The sequence below is a fragment of the Gigantopelta aegis genome, chromosome 15 (genome assembly GCF_016097555.1).
Source record: "Gigantopelta aegis isolate Gae_Host chromosome 15, Gae_host_genome, whole genome shotgun sequence".
In the NCBI taxonomy this organism is placed as follows: domain Eukaryota; kingdom Metazoa; phylum Mollusca; class Gastropoda; order Neomphalida; family Peltospiridae; genus Gigantopelta; species Gigantopelta aegis.
The window spans coordinates 811,729-828,625 of NC_054713.1; the positions used below are offsets into that span (position 1 = coordinate 811,729).

General features: G+C 41.6%; 1 protein-coding gene across 1 annotated transcript in view; it reads right to left on the minus strand.

Moving 5' to 3' along the window:
* The window catches only part of LOC121390252, a 137,312-nt gene that overhangs the window by 60,013 nt on the left and 60,402 nt on the right, over positions 1 to 16,897 (minus strand). The window contains exon 2 of the mRNA XM_041522036.1: positions 11,556 to 11,852. Coding sequence (XP_041377970.1) covers positions 11,556 to 11,852 — 297 coding nt within the window. The remainder of the gene's footprint in view (positions 1 to 11,555; positions 11,853 to 16,897) is intronic.

Below are 16,897 nucleotides of genomic sequence, written 5' to 3' on the forward strand. Positions count from 1 at the left end.
AAACACATTCGCCAAATTCAGGTTTCATATCTGTGTGGCGAATCGAAGGACGGCGGATTGAAAGCGCGAGATTGACTCACGCTACAGGCTTAGTGTCATCGAGGTATTCATTATTGATGCGATCTGATGTGTTTTACCAGACTCAGTACGTACACGACGCGACTGCACTAGACTGATCTGATGTGTTTTACCAGGCTCTCAGTACGTACACGACTGTACTAGACTGATCTGATGTGTTTTACCAGGCTCTCAGTACGTACACGACTGTACTAGACTGATCTGATGTGTTTTACCAGGCTCTCAGTACGTACACGACTGCACTAGACTGATCTGATGTGTTTTACCAGGCTTTCAGTACGTACACGATACGACTGTACTAGACTGATCTGATGTGTTTTACCAGGCCCTCAGTACGTACACGACTGTACTAGCCTGATCTGATGTGTTTTACCAGGCTCTCAGTACGTACACGACTGTACTAGACTGATCTGATGTGTTTTACCAGGCTCTCAGTACGTAGACGACTGTACTAGACTGATCTGATGTGTTTTACCAGGCTCTCAGTACGTACACGACACGACTGCACTAGACTGTTCTGATGTGTTTTACCAGACTCTCATTACGTATACGACTGTACTAGACTGATCTAATGTGTTTTACCAGACTCTCAGTACGTACACGAATGCCTTAGACTGATCTGATGTGTTTTACCACTCTCTGTACGTACGCGCCTGTACTGGACTGATCTGATGTATTTTACTAGACTCTCTGTACTTACGCGACTGTACTGGACTGATCTGATGTGTTTTACTAGGCTCTCTGTACGTACGCAACTGTACTGGACTGATCTGATGTGTTTTACTAGGCTCTCTGTACGTACGCAACTGTACTAGACTGATCTGATGTGTTTTACCAGACTCTCTGTACGTACAAGACTGCACTAGACTGATCTGATGTATTTTACTAGACTCTCTGTACGTACGCGACTGTACTGCACTGATCTGATGTGTTTTACTAGGCTCTCTGTACGTACGCAACTGTACTAGACTGATCTGATGTGTTTTACCAGACTCTCAGTACGTACACGACTGTACAAGACTGATCTGATGTGTTTTAACAGACGCTCAGTACGTACACGATACGACTGCACTAGACTGATGTGATGTGTTTTACCAGGCTCTCTGTACGTACACGACTGTACTAGACTGATCTGAAGCGTTTTACCAGACTCTTAGTACGTACACGACTGTACTATACTGATCTGATGTGTTTTACCAGACTCTCAGTACGTACACGACACGAGTGCACTAGACAGATATGATGTGTTTTACCAGGCTCTCAGTACGTATACGACTGTACTAGATTGATCTGATGTGTTTTACCAGGCTCTCAGTACGTACACGACACAAGTGCACTAGACTGATCTGATGTGTTTTACCAGGCTCTCAGTACGTACACGACTGTACTAGACTGATCTGATGTGTTTTACCAGACTCTCAGTACGTACACGACTGTACTAGACTGATCTGAAGCGTTTTACCACTCTCTCAGTACGTACACGACTGTACTAGACTGATCTGATGTGTTTTACCAGATTCTCAGTACGTACACGACACGAGTGCACTAGACTGATCTGATGTGTTTTACCAGGCTCTCAGTACGTACACGACTGTACTAGACTGATCTGATGTGTTTTACCAGGCTCTCAGTACGAACACGACTGTACTAGACTGATCTGATGTGTTTTGCCAGACTCAGTTCGTACACGACACGACTGCACTAGACTGATCTGATGTGTTTTACCAGGCTCTCAGTACGTACACGACTGTACTAGGCTGATCTGATGTGTTTTACCAGACTCTCAGTACGTACTCGACACGAGTGCACTAGACTGATCTGATGTGTTTTACCAGGCTCTCAGTACGTACACGACTGTACTAGATTGATCTGATGTGTTTTACCAGGCTCTCAGTACGTACACTACACGAGTGCACTAGACTGATCTGATGTGTTTTACCAGGCTCTCAGTACGTACACGACTGTACTAGACTGATCTGATGTGTTTTACCAGGCTCTCAGTACGTACACGACTGTACTAGTCTGATCTGATGTGTTTTACCAGACTCTCAGTACGTACACGACTGTACTAGACTGATCTGATGCATTTTACCAGACTCTCAGTACGTACACGACTGTACTAGACTGATCTGATGTGTTTTACCAGACTCTCAGTACGTACACGACTGTACTAGACTGGTCTGGTGTGTTTTACCAGACTCTCAGTACGTACACTACTGTACAAGACTGATCTGATGTGTTTCACAAGACTCTCAGTACGTACACGACACGACTGCACTAGACTGATCTGATGTGTGTTACCAGGCTCTCAGTACGTACACGACACGAGTGCACTAGACTGATATGATGTGTTTTACCAGGCTCTCAGTACGTATACGACTGTACTAGATTGATCTGATGTGTTTTACCAGGCTCTCAGTACGTACACGACACGAGTGCACTAGACTGATCTGATGTGTTTTACCAGGGTCTCAGTACGAACACGATTGTACTAGACTGATCTGATGTGTTTTGCCAGACTCAGTACGTACACAACACGACTGCACTAGACTGATCTGATGTGTTTTACCAGGCTCTCAGTACGTACACGACTGTACTAGACTGATCTGATGTGTTTTACCAGACTCTCAGTACTTACACGACACAAGTGCACTAGACTGATCTGATGTGTTTTACCAGGCTCTCAGTACGTACACGACTGTACTAGACTGATCTGATGTGTTTTACCAGACTCTCAGTACGTACACGACTGTACTAGACTGATCTGAAGCGTTTTACCACTCTCTCAGTACGTACACGACTGTACTAGACTGATCTGATGTGTTTTACCAGATTCTCAGTACGTACACGACACGAGTGCACTAGACTGATCTGATGTGTTTTACCAGGCTCTCAGTACGTACACGACTGCACTAGACTGATCTGATGTGTTTTACCAGTTTCTCAGTACGTACACGACACGAGTGCACTAGACTGATCGGATGTGTTTTATCAGGCTCTCAGTACGTACACGACTGTACTAGACTGATCTGATGTGTTTTACCAGGCTCTCAGTACGAACACGACTGTACTAGACTGATCTGATGTGTTTTGCCAGACTCTCAGTACGTACTCGACACGACTGCACTAGACTGATCTGATGTGTTTTGCCAGACTCTCAGTACGTACACGACACGACTGCACTAGACTGATCTGATGTGTTTTACCAGGCTCTCAGTACGTACACGACTGTACTAGGCTGATCTGATGTGTTCTACCAGACTCTCAGTACGTACTCGACACGAGTGCACTAGACTGATCTGATGTGTTTTACCAGGCTCTCAGTACGTACACGACTGTACTAGATTGATCTGATGTGTTTTACCAGGCTCTCAGTACGTACACTACACGAGTGCACTAGACTGATCTGATGTGTTTTACCAGGCTCTCAGTACGTACACGACTGTACTAGACTGATCTGATGTGTTTTACCAGGCTCTCAGTACGTACACGACTGTACTAGTCTGATCTGATGTGTTTTACCAGACTCTCAGTACGTACACGACTGTACTAGACTGATCTGATGCATTTTACCAGACTCTCAGTACGTACACGACTGTACTAGACTGATCTGATGTGTTTTACCAGACTCTCAGTACGTACACGACTGTACTAGACTGGTCTGGTGTGTTTTACCAGACTCTCAGTACGTACACTACTGTACAAGACTGATCTGATGTGTTTCACCAGACTCTCAGTACGTACTCGACACGACTGCACTAGACTGATCTGATGTGTGTTACCAGGCTCTCAGTACGTACACGACTGTACTAGACTGATCTGATGTGTTTTACCAGACTCTTAGTACGTACACGGCTGCACTAGACTGATCTGATGTGTTTTACCAGACTCTCAGTACGTACACGACTGCACTAGACTGATCTGATGTGTTTTACCAGACTCTCCGTACGTACACGACTGCACTAGACTGATCGGATGTGACTCTCAGTACGTACACGACTGTACTAGACTGATCTGATGTGTTTTAGCAGACTTTCAGTACGTACACGACCGCACTAGACTGATCTGATGTGTTTTACCAGACTCTCAGTACGTACACGACACGACTGTATAAGACTGATCTGATGTGTTTTACCAGACTCTCAGTACGTACACGACACGACTGCACTAGACTGATCTGATGTTTTACCAGGCTCTCAGTACGTACACGATTGATCTGGTGTGTTTTACCAGACTCTCAGTACGTACACGACTGTACTAGACTGATCTGATGTGTTTTACCAGACTCTCAGTACGTACACGACTGCACTAGACTGATCTGATGTGTTTTACCAGACTCTCTGTACGTACGCGAGGCGTCTGCACTAGACTGATCATACTAATCGCCAATATACAATTAAACGTGCCGAAAACAATTCGTAGTTAAAGTCTGGTTTGTTTAACGACACCACTAGAGGACATTGATTTATTAATCATCAGACATTGGATGTCAAACATTTGGTAATTTTGACGTATAGTCTAACAAGAAACCCGCTATATTTTTCCATTAATAGAAAGATATCTTTTATATGCATTATCACACAGACTGGACAGCACATACCACGGTCTTTGATATTCCAGTCTTGGTAGACTGGTTAGAACAAGAAATATCCCAATGACCCCACATACGATCATCGATCCTAGACCGACCGTGCACCAAATGGGCGCTTTACCACTGGGCTACGTTCCACCCTTCGTTGAGGACCTAATATTAGAAACCAATTTAAACACGATCCGGTGTTTAGAAGGTCGTCTTTTAGAATTGAGAGAAAATTCGAGAACGAGACACTTGAACGGTTTTGACAGGTTGTCCGGTTTGTTGTGGGTCCGATTTAGACAGGTTTCAGTGATTACTCGCTATAAACTGAAGACACACGAGTTGCTAGGGGAAACACAAACCTGATAATTGTTACCATGGGAGATTAAAGAATGTTAAACAAGAAGTAAACAATGAATTGCTTCAAAGTAAAGTCAAATTAAAAAAACAATTTAAAACAGATTTTAAAAATAACACGAAATCACAATGACAGTATGAACAAAATATTTAGTGCCATGCTAGATTGAAAGGATATTTAACACGAAGTGAAACTTCCCAAAAGTAAAGACCGAGGAAGAAAAGAAAAGAAAGAAAGATGCCCCCAAACTCATCCCCCAAAAACAAAAACAACAAACTCAAACAAAACGAAGCCAAACCCTAACTAACGCTCTTTTTTACTGTATTAAAAATACATTTTATAAAATCATACATACAGTGTAGGTTGCCCACCACCCCTCCCCATCCCGAAATCTAACATCCTGGCTACGCCAATGATGACGTATTTGACATTTACCATATAATTCAATTCAATTCATTTATTTGCCAAAGCAGTTGCTCATAGGCATAAACATAGTTTTACATACTAAATTAACTAAATACCGACAAACCAGCGACATACATGTAACATGGTATTACGTCTATACTAATCAGTAAAGATGTAGTAATACTTGTAGGTTAGGAATAAATAGAAAAGTGATTAACAATATCAGGATGGACACACTTTAGAATTAATTAGCAAGCTCCTAACGTTTAGTAGATTGGATCAAATATCTTCCAAAATTGCGTGATTGAGTTACATTTTGAAGACTTAAAAGTGTAATCAGTTTAAATGCAGAAGTTGTTTTCCAGCAATACCTTTTAATATAATATGTAGCACGCAGATCAGAATAGAATGGACGTTACAAAATCAAGTGAAATTCGTCTTCAATACTATTAGTGTCACAGAGACTCTCTCTCCCCCACCCTCAATCTAAAATCCAGGCTACACCAGTGGAGACGTATGTGACATTTACCATATAAAAAATATACAGCTACCAAAGAACCAGGTAAGAATAAAGCAAACAAAACAATGCTAAAAAAAAGAAGATAAAAAAAGCACGTGACCAATAAAAACTATAGCTGGAGCTTTACGTCGCGTTTAGCCGGGTCATTAACGATCCTAATCGAACTTCCTCTTACGTGTAATTAATAAAGAGGACGCCTTTGGTTGTCGTAAATTAATGACTTATCGACCAACCGCGATAGTGTACAGGTTAGATCACTAACTCGAGGAAGGTAGGGCAAAGGCCGCGATAGTGTAGTGGTTAGATCACTAACTCGAGGAAAGTAGGGCAAAGGCCGCGATAGTGTAGTGGTTAGATCACTAACTCGAGGAAGGTAGGGCAAAGGCCGCGATAGTGTAGTGGTTAGATCACTAACTCGAGGAAGGTAGGGCAAAGGCAGTGATAGTGTGGTGGTTAGATCACTCACTCCAAGGAAGGTAGGGCAAAGGCAGTGATAGTGTAGTGGTTAGATCACTCACTCCAAGGAAGGTAGGGCAAAGGCAGTGATAGTGTAGTGGTTAGATCATTCACTACGAGGAAGGTAGGGCAAAGGCAGTGATAGTGTAGTGGTTAGATCATTCACTACGAGGAAGGTAGGGCAAAGGCCGTGATAATGTACAGGTTAGATCACTAACTCGAGGAAGGTAGGGCAAAGGCAGTGATAGTGTAGTGGTTAGATCATTCACTACGAGGAAGGTAGGGCAAAGGCCGCAATAGTGTAGTGGTTAGATCACTCACTCGAGGAAGGTAGGGCAAAGACCGTGATAGTGTAGTGGTTAGATCATTCACTCGAGGAAGGTAGGACAAAGGCCGTGATAGTGTACAGGTTAGATCATTCACTCGAGGAAGGTAGGACAAAGGCCGCGATAGTGTAGTGGTTAGATCACTCACTTCGAGGAAGGTAGGGCAAAGACCGTGATAGTGTAGTGGTTAGATCACTCACTCCCGAGGAAGGTAGGACAAAGACCGTGATAGTGTCGTGGTTAGATCACTCACTCCCGAGGAAGGTAGGACAAAGACCGTGACAGTGTAGTGGTTAGAGCACTCACTCGAGGAAGGTAGGGCAAAGGCCGCTATAGTGTCGTGGTTAGATCACTTACTCCGAGGAAGGTAGGACAAAGGCTGCGATAGTGTAGTGGTTAGATCACTCACTCGAGGAAGGTAGGGCAAAGGCAGCTATAGTGTCGTGGTTAGATCACTAACTCGAGGAAGGTAGGACAAAGGCCGCGATAGTGTAATGGTTAGATCATCCACTCCGAGGAAGGTAGGGCAAAGACGCGATAGTGTAGTGGTTAGATCACTCACTCGAGGAAGATAGGGCAAAGGCCGTGATAGTGTAGTGGTTAGATCACTCACTCGAGGAAGATAGGGCAAAGGCCGTGATAGTGTAGTGGCTAGGCCATCTGCCTTCTGTATGACGAAACCGAGGTCGTAAACCCGATCACAGATAGTCACAAGTTATTATCGGTGTCGTTGGATAAGACAAATTAAATAACTGTGTGGAAGAAAACCCCCACAACATAAATGTTAACATTAAATTACTGTCGGTCAGGTCACTGGGCTTCATTAACTGTTCAGGTCCGTAGCTTTAGGCTCATCCTCACCCCGCTTCCCCCCAATCCAGATACATGGTCTCTCTACGAGTCTGCTGTTCCGCACTGCGACGTAGCCCAGTGGTAGAGCGTCCGATAAATAGATAGATATAGATAGATATTGTGCGTAATACAAAATATATACAAAAACAAATACATATATATGTATGTTTATATGTATGAGAGAGAGAGAGAGAGAGAGAGAGAGAGAGAGAGAGAGAGAGAGAGAGAGAGAGAGAGAGAGAGAGAGAGAGAGAGAGAGAGAGAGAGAGACAGAGAGACATACATAGAGAGAGAGAGAGAGAGACAGTCAAGACGACAGACAGACAGAAGGAAGGAGGGAGGACAAACACACATTTCAATATCCGGTTCACTGTGTATACAAGTATTTAAAACAGTATAATTGGTAGGAACAGCTTGGACACGACGCTTTAGCATAAAGACAATCAATGAATATGCATTTAATCAATAAACTGTGTCCGCCTGACAACGAAGACATTCCCTACACCGTTAACTGCCTCGCAGCCTCTATAACAGAGCGAGGTTGCAGCTTTCGCGCGCTTTATTACTTAACGCAATTGCTAAATAATTCACGAAACGTTTATTAGACAATAGATAAGTTATCGCCCATGCGGACACAACAATTGCAGATGGAGCCAGCACAAAATGCGTCATTGTTATTCGGCCGATCACGTGACTAATAAAAAACAGAATGGAACGATGACACGGACTCGCGATGATACATTTGTAATTGCAGATCATTGATTTATCTCTAATTTAAGCACTTAGTTTCAAAGGATCCCCCCCCCCCCCCAACTCGTAGAATTACTTTGTTATTCTGTATTCTGAATTTACTCCTACACATTCCGTTTCCCAGTGCTATGAATTATATTTTATAATACAATATATGTTATATATCATTAGATCTTCATAAGCATACTATATATAACCTATAACTATGCACGGGAAAGTGCACTACGTTCCATGGGGAGCCAGACGAAAGAAAACTGGCTCTGTAATACGCACTTTCACTCGCAACCAGATAAAGTCGGACAACAGAATGCCGGCTCACTCTACCCAATCCCAAAAGGTTCCAGCAAGGAGCTACCTTTCGATCAACTAAGTCAAATCAACCAATTAGCTCTATTTTCAGTTTTAATGTAACTGTCGTTACATCTATATTTAATGTATTCTAAGGGAAATGACATAAACCGTAAATATACAAAGACATGTATGGTAATTAACCATGGAGCAGGAATCACACTGTGGTGCTTCTCATTTATTTATAAGTAATTTATTCATGCTATCTCGGTAAACATACAGTAGATACAGGATATATAAACACTCCCAATACCAAACACAAACTTTTGTCACCAATCTAATTAAAATTAGCTCCACTATTACATGTGGATCTAACACCAGCCAGTTGGAGCTCATGTCCACCAATCAAAACCTTACTTGCAGAATCCTGCCAGTGATTTAAAAATAATTTGAACACATTCCGAATTATCCTGAGGGTATACGATATGTTTCATGTGAATTACGAATGCCTTATTTAGACCAGTAGAACTAATTTTAATCGGATTGCTAACAACACTGCGTAGTCCCCAATGTCCAGGTAACATTTCGTCTGTACATAATGTTTCGTGTGAATTACGAATGCCTTAAAACATGTTTTATTTTATAAAATAAATAATTTGTAATGTAAAACTGAAGACTGATTTAGTTAGGTTTTTTTTATTATAAATAAATAAATAATTTTTAATGTAAAATTGAAGACTGATAACCCACCCCGTACGTATTGGTATGGTTCGCTGTACTGCGGCCACTAAAATAGACTCGCCCGATATTTTTAGAATTTGTATGCTCCCAAATAACGTTATAAAACGCGAAGTGTGATTGGTCAATATTTAAATTATTATGTACAGACGAAATGTTACCTGGACATTGGGGACTACGCAGTGTTGTTAGCAATCCGATTAAAATTAGTTCTACTGGTCTAAATAAGGCATTCGTAATTCACATGAAACATATCGTATACCCTCAGGATAATTCGGAATGTTTTCAAATTATTTTTAAATCACTGGCAGGATTCTGCAAGTAAGGTTTTGATTGGTGGGCATGAGCTCCAACTGGCTGGTGTTAGATCCACATGTAACGGGTGCTTAATTCATGTCTAGGTGTGTGTGTGTGTGTGTGTGTGTGTGTGTGTGTGTGTGTGTGTGTGTGTGTGTGTGTGTGTGTACATTTTAGACAACACAAATGTTGTGATTCTCAACCCACACAGAAACGTGAAAATGTAAAAATAGGAAATACGTCTTAAAATACAAATGCCAGAACTCTTAAGTACAGGTTACAAGTTGTTCAAAACATTACATGGAAAATGTCTTTTACAAATTTGTATACAAACGAGTACTTTTTCTTCATGTTTACGATGTGGGTATATATATATATATATATACTGAACAAAAAAAGAAACTTCCGATTTGTACATATAGTATTTGTTGTGTTAAAGAATTCATTGTGTAATGAAATTATATAGGTAGTATTAGCCTTGAGCTGTATTATCAGGATTCATGAATTTTATCGATTATTTTTGCACTGTTAATCGTCGACAACGTGAAATTCAATTTGCACGTGCATGCATGGTTCGACATGTCCCGTGTAGTATTCGGTCAATTTGTTTTACTTGTCTTACTGACATTGTTGTCAAGTGAACGAAAACCTTCACAATTTGTAAACAAATTAACGTTTTTTACATTGTAGCATTTTTAGTATGCCAAGAATACCCAATAATTTACGCGAACGGGCGATTGGCATGCTTGATGCTGGCATGTCGACAGAAGACGTTGCAAGGCATGTTGGGAGTTCTAGTCGAGCGATGCGAAATCTTCGCGTAAGATTTCGAACGACAGGAAGCACCAACGACTTGCCACGTCGTGGACGTCCGCGTGTTACAACGCGTGGTCAAGACCGCTATATCATGAACACGCATTTGCGCAATCGATTCCAAACTGCCACTGCTACTGCTGCTAACACACCTGGGCTTCATAATAACCGAATCAGTGGGCAAACTTTTCGTAATCGTCTGCGGGAGAACGGTTTACATGCACGACGTCCTTACGTCGGATGCGTTTTAACGCAACGTCATCGTCTAAATCGTCTTAATTGGGCACGTGTACACACTCGTTGGATACGGGGCAACGGGGGGGGGGGGGGGCACTTTTCAAATATTTTGCTTTGCTTTATAATAGTGTAAAAGTGTAAATATAAAAGTGTGCCCCACTTTTTGGCACCTTCCTACGCCACTGTTATATAACTCCAGTGTAATCCATTTATATTATGTATTTTACATAAACAACTATCTGCCTATAAAGACCATCTTATATAACAACCTATTCTTAAACATCTTGCATACCAACCGCCTGTCTATACAGACAGCCCTGTATAACAACTACCTGTCTATACAGAATACATTGTATAACAACCACTTGTTTATAAAGGATACCAATTATAAACACCTGTCTACAAAGACCACTTCGTTAAACAGCCACCCGTTTGCAGACAACACTCATAAAAACTGCTCGAACGTCCTCTTTGCAAGAGATAGGCGCGGGGGTGGGGTGGGGGTGGTTGGGGTGGTTGGGGTGGTTAGGGGTGGTGGTGGTGGTTGTTAAGCGACAGCTGAATTACCACCTCTCATATTTCCTGTTTTCACGGCAATGTGTAAGTATAAATAAATATATATATATATATATATATAAACCAAAATATCTTTAAAATGGGAATGAATCCAAGAAATAAAATGAAATCCCTCTCAAACTAACTTATATAAGATAAATGGGGAAACCCCCAACTTAATCTCAGTATAACAGACATATATTTATAAACAAAAGTTGTGCGTAACCTCCCACAAGAATAATTATAAATTTATCTCCGGCCTGGCTAAAACGCGGCCGTCCTGACTAAACAAAGGTTGCGTCTTACTTGGTTCTGTAGTGAACTTGAGTTCGTTGCTGATGTTGCTCGTGGTGCCTGATATATCCAGCGAAACCATGAAGACTCGGTAGGTCTGTCCGGCGAACAGGCCGCTGAGCTTGTAGTATCTCCGGTAACCATCAATCGCTCGAGTGACACGGAACTTGCCGATAGGCGAGTCGACGAGATCGTACGTTATTTCGAAGCGCAGTATTCGGCGCCCATCGCCGTAGACTATCCAGCCGAGAGTGGCCGAGTTCGCGCGGATTGCCAGAGCAGTCAGATTGCCAGGGGGCGCTACTCCATCTGCAAGACAAACAAGAAAAAAAGGTTTAATAATAATAATAATAATAATAATAATAATAATAAAACAGTTGGTTATTTTGGTAAAAAAATTATGTCAAAGAAAAGGTTTTCGCGTTGATAATTTATCAATAAATGTATTCTCGCTGTGAATGAAACCAGTTTAATTTCCCGCGCAAGCCGTGTGATAGAGTTGTGACGGGTGATGCAAGTAGGCGATGAATCAATGGAGCGGTTTAAAGCGAACGCTAACAGTGAAACAGACGTTCAGTTCGTGCCATCTGTGCCGAGTAACTCTCTCGTAATCTGTTACAACATTAATTGGGGCTGGTTAAGACCAGTAATAGGGTCAGAGATATCATACTAGCGATGGCATAGGAGGGGGGGGGGGGCTGTGGGGGGCTAGGGGAGTATGTACCCTCACTTTTTATGATCCAATAGCTGCAGCGATAGTTTACATACAATGTACCCCCCCCCCCCCACACACACACATCGATGGTTTATATGCAATGTACCCCCACTTTTCATGATCCAGCAATTGCAGCGATGGTTTATATACAATGTACCCCCCACTTTTCATGATCTAGTAGCTGCAGCGATGGTTTATATACAATGTACCCCCCCCACTTTTCATGATCCAGCAGCTGCAGCGATAGTTTATATACAATGTACCCCCCCCCACACTTTTCATGATTCAGCAGCTACAGCGATGGTTTATATACAATGTACCCACCCCACTTTTCACGATCTAGCAGCTACAGCGATGGTTTATATACAATGTACCCCCCATTTTTCATGATCTAGTAGCTGCAGCGATGGTTTATATACAATGTACCCCCCACACTTTTCATGATCCAGCAGCTACAGCGATGGTTTATATACAATGTACCCCCCACTTTTCACGATCTAGCAGCTACAGCGATGGTTTATATACAATGTACCCCCACTTTTCACGATCTAGCAGCTACAGCGATGGTTTATATACAATGTACCCCCACTTTTCACGATCTAGCAGCTACAGCGATGGTTTATATACAATGTACCCCCACTTTTCACGATCTAGTAGCTGCAGCGATGGTTTATATACAATGTACCCCCACTTTTCATGATCTAGTAGCTGCAGCGATGGTTTATATACAATGTACCCCCACTTTTCATGATCTAGCAGCTGCAGCGATGGTTTATATACAATGTACCCCCCCCCACACTTTTCATGATCCAGCAGCTACAGCGATGGTTTATATACAATGTACCCCCCACTTTTCACGATCTAGCAGCTGCAGCAATGGTTTATATACAATGTACCCCCACTTTTCATGATCTAGTAGCTGCAGCGATGGTTTATATACAATGTACCCCCACTTTTCATGATCTAGCAGCTACAGCGATGGTTTATATACAATGTACCCCCCACTTTTCATGATCTAGCAGCTGCAGCGATGGTTTATATACAATGTACCCCCCCCCACTTTTCATGATCCAGCAGCTACAGCGATGGTTTATATACAATGTACCCCCCACTTTTCACGATCTAGCAGCTGCAGCGATGGTTTATATACAATGTACCCCCACTTTTCATGATCTAGTAGCTGCAGCGATGGTTTATATACAATGTACCCCCCACTTTTCACGATCTAGCAGCTACAGCGATGGTTTATATACAATGTACCCCCACTTTTCATGATCTAGCAGCTGCAGCGATGGTTTATATACAATGTACCCCCACTTTTCATGATCTAGTAGCTGCAGCGATGGTTTATATACAATGTACCCCCACTTTTCATGATCTAGTAGCTGCAGCGATGGTTTATATACAATGTACCCCCACTTTTCATGATCTAGTAGCTGCAGCGATGGTTTATATACAATGTACCCCCACTTTTCATGATCTAGTAGCTGCAGCGATGGTTTATATACAATGTACCCCCACTTTTCATGATCTAGTAGCTGCAGCGATGGTTTATATACAATGTACCCCCACTTTTGGGGTGGAGGACACCTACATTGGAGAGGTCCAACCACATTCTTTAGTCGTGTTATGGGGCGACAGGCAAATGTAAAACGTGGTGGGGGGGGGGGGGGGGGGTAAAAAGAGGGGCGATGGGTGGACATGATCCCATGTCGCCCTACAATTCTGGCTAGCCAAAAGCCGTACCTAAGTTAAAATAAGTAAGGTGGTATGTTGTGGGGCTGGGGCAGTAATTATAAATACAATCGATCAATCAATCAATCAGTCAATCAATCAATCAGTTTATTCTGCCAAAGCTGAAATCAGTCATTGGCTAAAACACATAAATTTCACTGGATTTTTGATTTAAATATGTTTGCGGATGCTGATGGCCCATTTATCTCGCTAAGTATAAACCTCCCATAACGGTACTTCACTATTAAAGAGTTCGCTGTCATTGTATAGACATTTCCCACTTACTAACAAATAAGTTTTTATGCAAAACAAAATGTAGTTATAAATATAAAATATATATCTCCTAACTTCTGTCATTAGAGACCGGCCTCGGTGGCGTCGTGGTTAGCCATCGGTCTACAGGTTGGTAGGTACTGGGTTCGGATCCCAGTCGAGGCATGGGGTTTTTAATCCAGATACTGACTCCAAACCGCAAGGCTCACTGGGTAGGTGTAAACCACTTGCACCGACCAGTGATCCATAACTGGTTGAACAAAGGCCATGGTTTGTGTTATCCTGCCTGTGGGAAGCGCAAATAAAAGATCCCTTGCTGCCTGTCGTAAAAGAGTAGCCTATGTGGCGACAGCGGGTTTCCTCTCAAAATCTGTGTGGTCCTTAACCATATGTCTGACGCCATATAACCGTAAATAAAATGTGTTGAGTGCGTCGTTAAATAAAACATTTCTTTCTTTCTTTCTGTTTTATGATTGGCAAAACGTCGGCGAAGTCTAGGAAATTTTAGAGCAATTGTTACAGTAAAAACACGAACACAAAGTTTGTTTTGTTTAACGACACCACTAGAGCACATTGATTTATTAATCATCATGGATGTCAAACATTTGGTAATTTTGACATAATCTTATAGAGGAAACCCGCTACATTTGTTTCATTAGAAGCATGGGATCTTTTATATGCACCATTCCATTGACAGGATAGCACATACCACCGCCTTTGGTATACAAGTCGTGGTGCACTGGCTGAAACGAGAAATATCCCAATGGACCCACCGACGGTGATTGATCCTAAATCGACTGCACATAAAGCGGACGCTTTACCACTGGGCTACGTCCCACCCCTAACATGACCATATTCAGGGCGATAAAAACACTGTTCTACCTGCATCCGACCTACTTCATTGCCCTTCTCAACATTAGTCACGAATGCATTTTCAACTGAAGTGTGCGTGAATATGTGGATGGCAATCATGCACACTTTTATACCCATGGTGAGAACGCATTGCACGGGCACAACATATATAATTTCAGACATGGGTGCGTTGAGACAACCCATTAGTTGGGTTGATAGTAGGTACACGTGTTTGCATAACTTTTACCATTTTGTTGTGGCCTCTAACCGGAAGTACCATTACTCATATTGAAGTCCAAATGCTACTTAGGAAACCTCACACTGGGCCTAATCCACGAAGGCCATACATTCCTTCTTTCATATAATTAGTGTGCTGGACGGGCATCGTTAACATGTAACAATATGAGTGACCCTTCAATAGTGACGCTGAGTATATATATATATATATATATATATATATATATATATATATACGAAACGCATATTTGTGAATTGGCTTATTGGTTACAAATAGAAAATTAAACTGAACCATAATAATATAATAATATTTGCAACCCAAACTACTATTTCTGGTTACAGCCAGTGCACCGCGACTAGTCTGTGGGATGGTGCATACAAAAGATCCCTTGCTACTAATGGCGGGTTTCCTGGCTAAGCCTATATGTGGAAATTACGAAATGTTTGACATGTAATAGCCGACGATTAATACATCAATGTGCTCTAGTGATGTAGTGACTCCTGTCTAGATTAGGAGATATTATTTCAGGTGGAGTGTGAAACTATACAGCTTAACTTCTTGACCCATCTCTCAAACCTCAAACCGTTTGTCTTGTGGAGGTTGTCACACCCCAACCCATTATTCAAACACGAACGAGCAGCAAATTATATTGTATGTGCATTTCCTCAAAGACAGGCCAGCACTTTCCACCGCGTTTGATGAATCAGTCATAGAACTCTGGGTGAGACAGGATAACAACATGAGTCGATCCTAAATCGATTGCAATTGAGGCAAGCGCTCTACCACAGCTAGGCGTTCCCAGCATCAGGGAGAAACGACAAGTTTAAAACACCTGCATCTTATCAACAGCGCCAAGTGAACTGGAACAAACATTATCTATTCTCGAGCCAGTTAAGAATACCCCGCGCCAGCTTCTATTTTGTTTTAAAGGCCCTATCCCCAGTTTTCAGCGCTAGCAAAACTTCCAACGCATCCGGCTTTTTCCTGGGTTTCTGTTGTCTTGTTTGTTTTTGTTTGTTTGTGTGTTTGTTTTTTATTTATTTTTAGGGACTGTCCTGAGATTTCTACCATTGTAAAATGTTTACAACTAACAGATCCTTTTTAAATGGACTTTCCTGAGTTTACTACATTGTAAGATGTTTCCGACTAATAAAATATGTCTACGATTAAACTTACATATTAAATATATTTTCTTGTTTAGAATATCAGTGGCTGTATATTCAATGTGTTTCTGGTCGTCTTAATATTTGTAAGTAGCCCAAACTGGATTTTGTCTTGAAATAATTTTGTACGTACGAAAAAAACCCATATTTTAGAAAATAAAATGAAATTTAACCTAGTACAAATATTAGAACGATCAGAAACACGTTTAATATACAGCCACTAATATTTTATGCAGGAAAATTATTTGATATGTAATTAGAATTAAAACGTCTATGTTAGTCAATAATATCTTAAAAATTGCAGCAAACTCAGGAATGTCCATTTAATGACTAAAATTACATTTAAATTTTAAATAATGTTTGTTTTGTTTAGAATGTC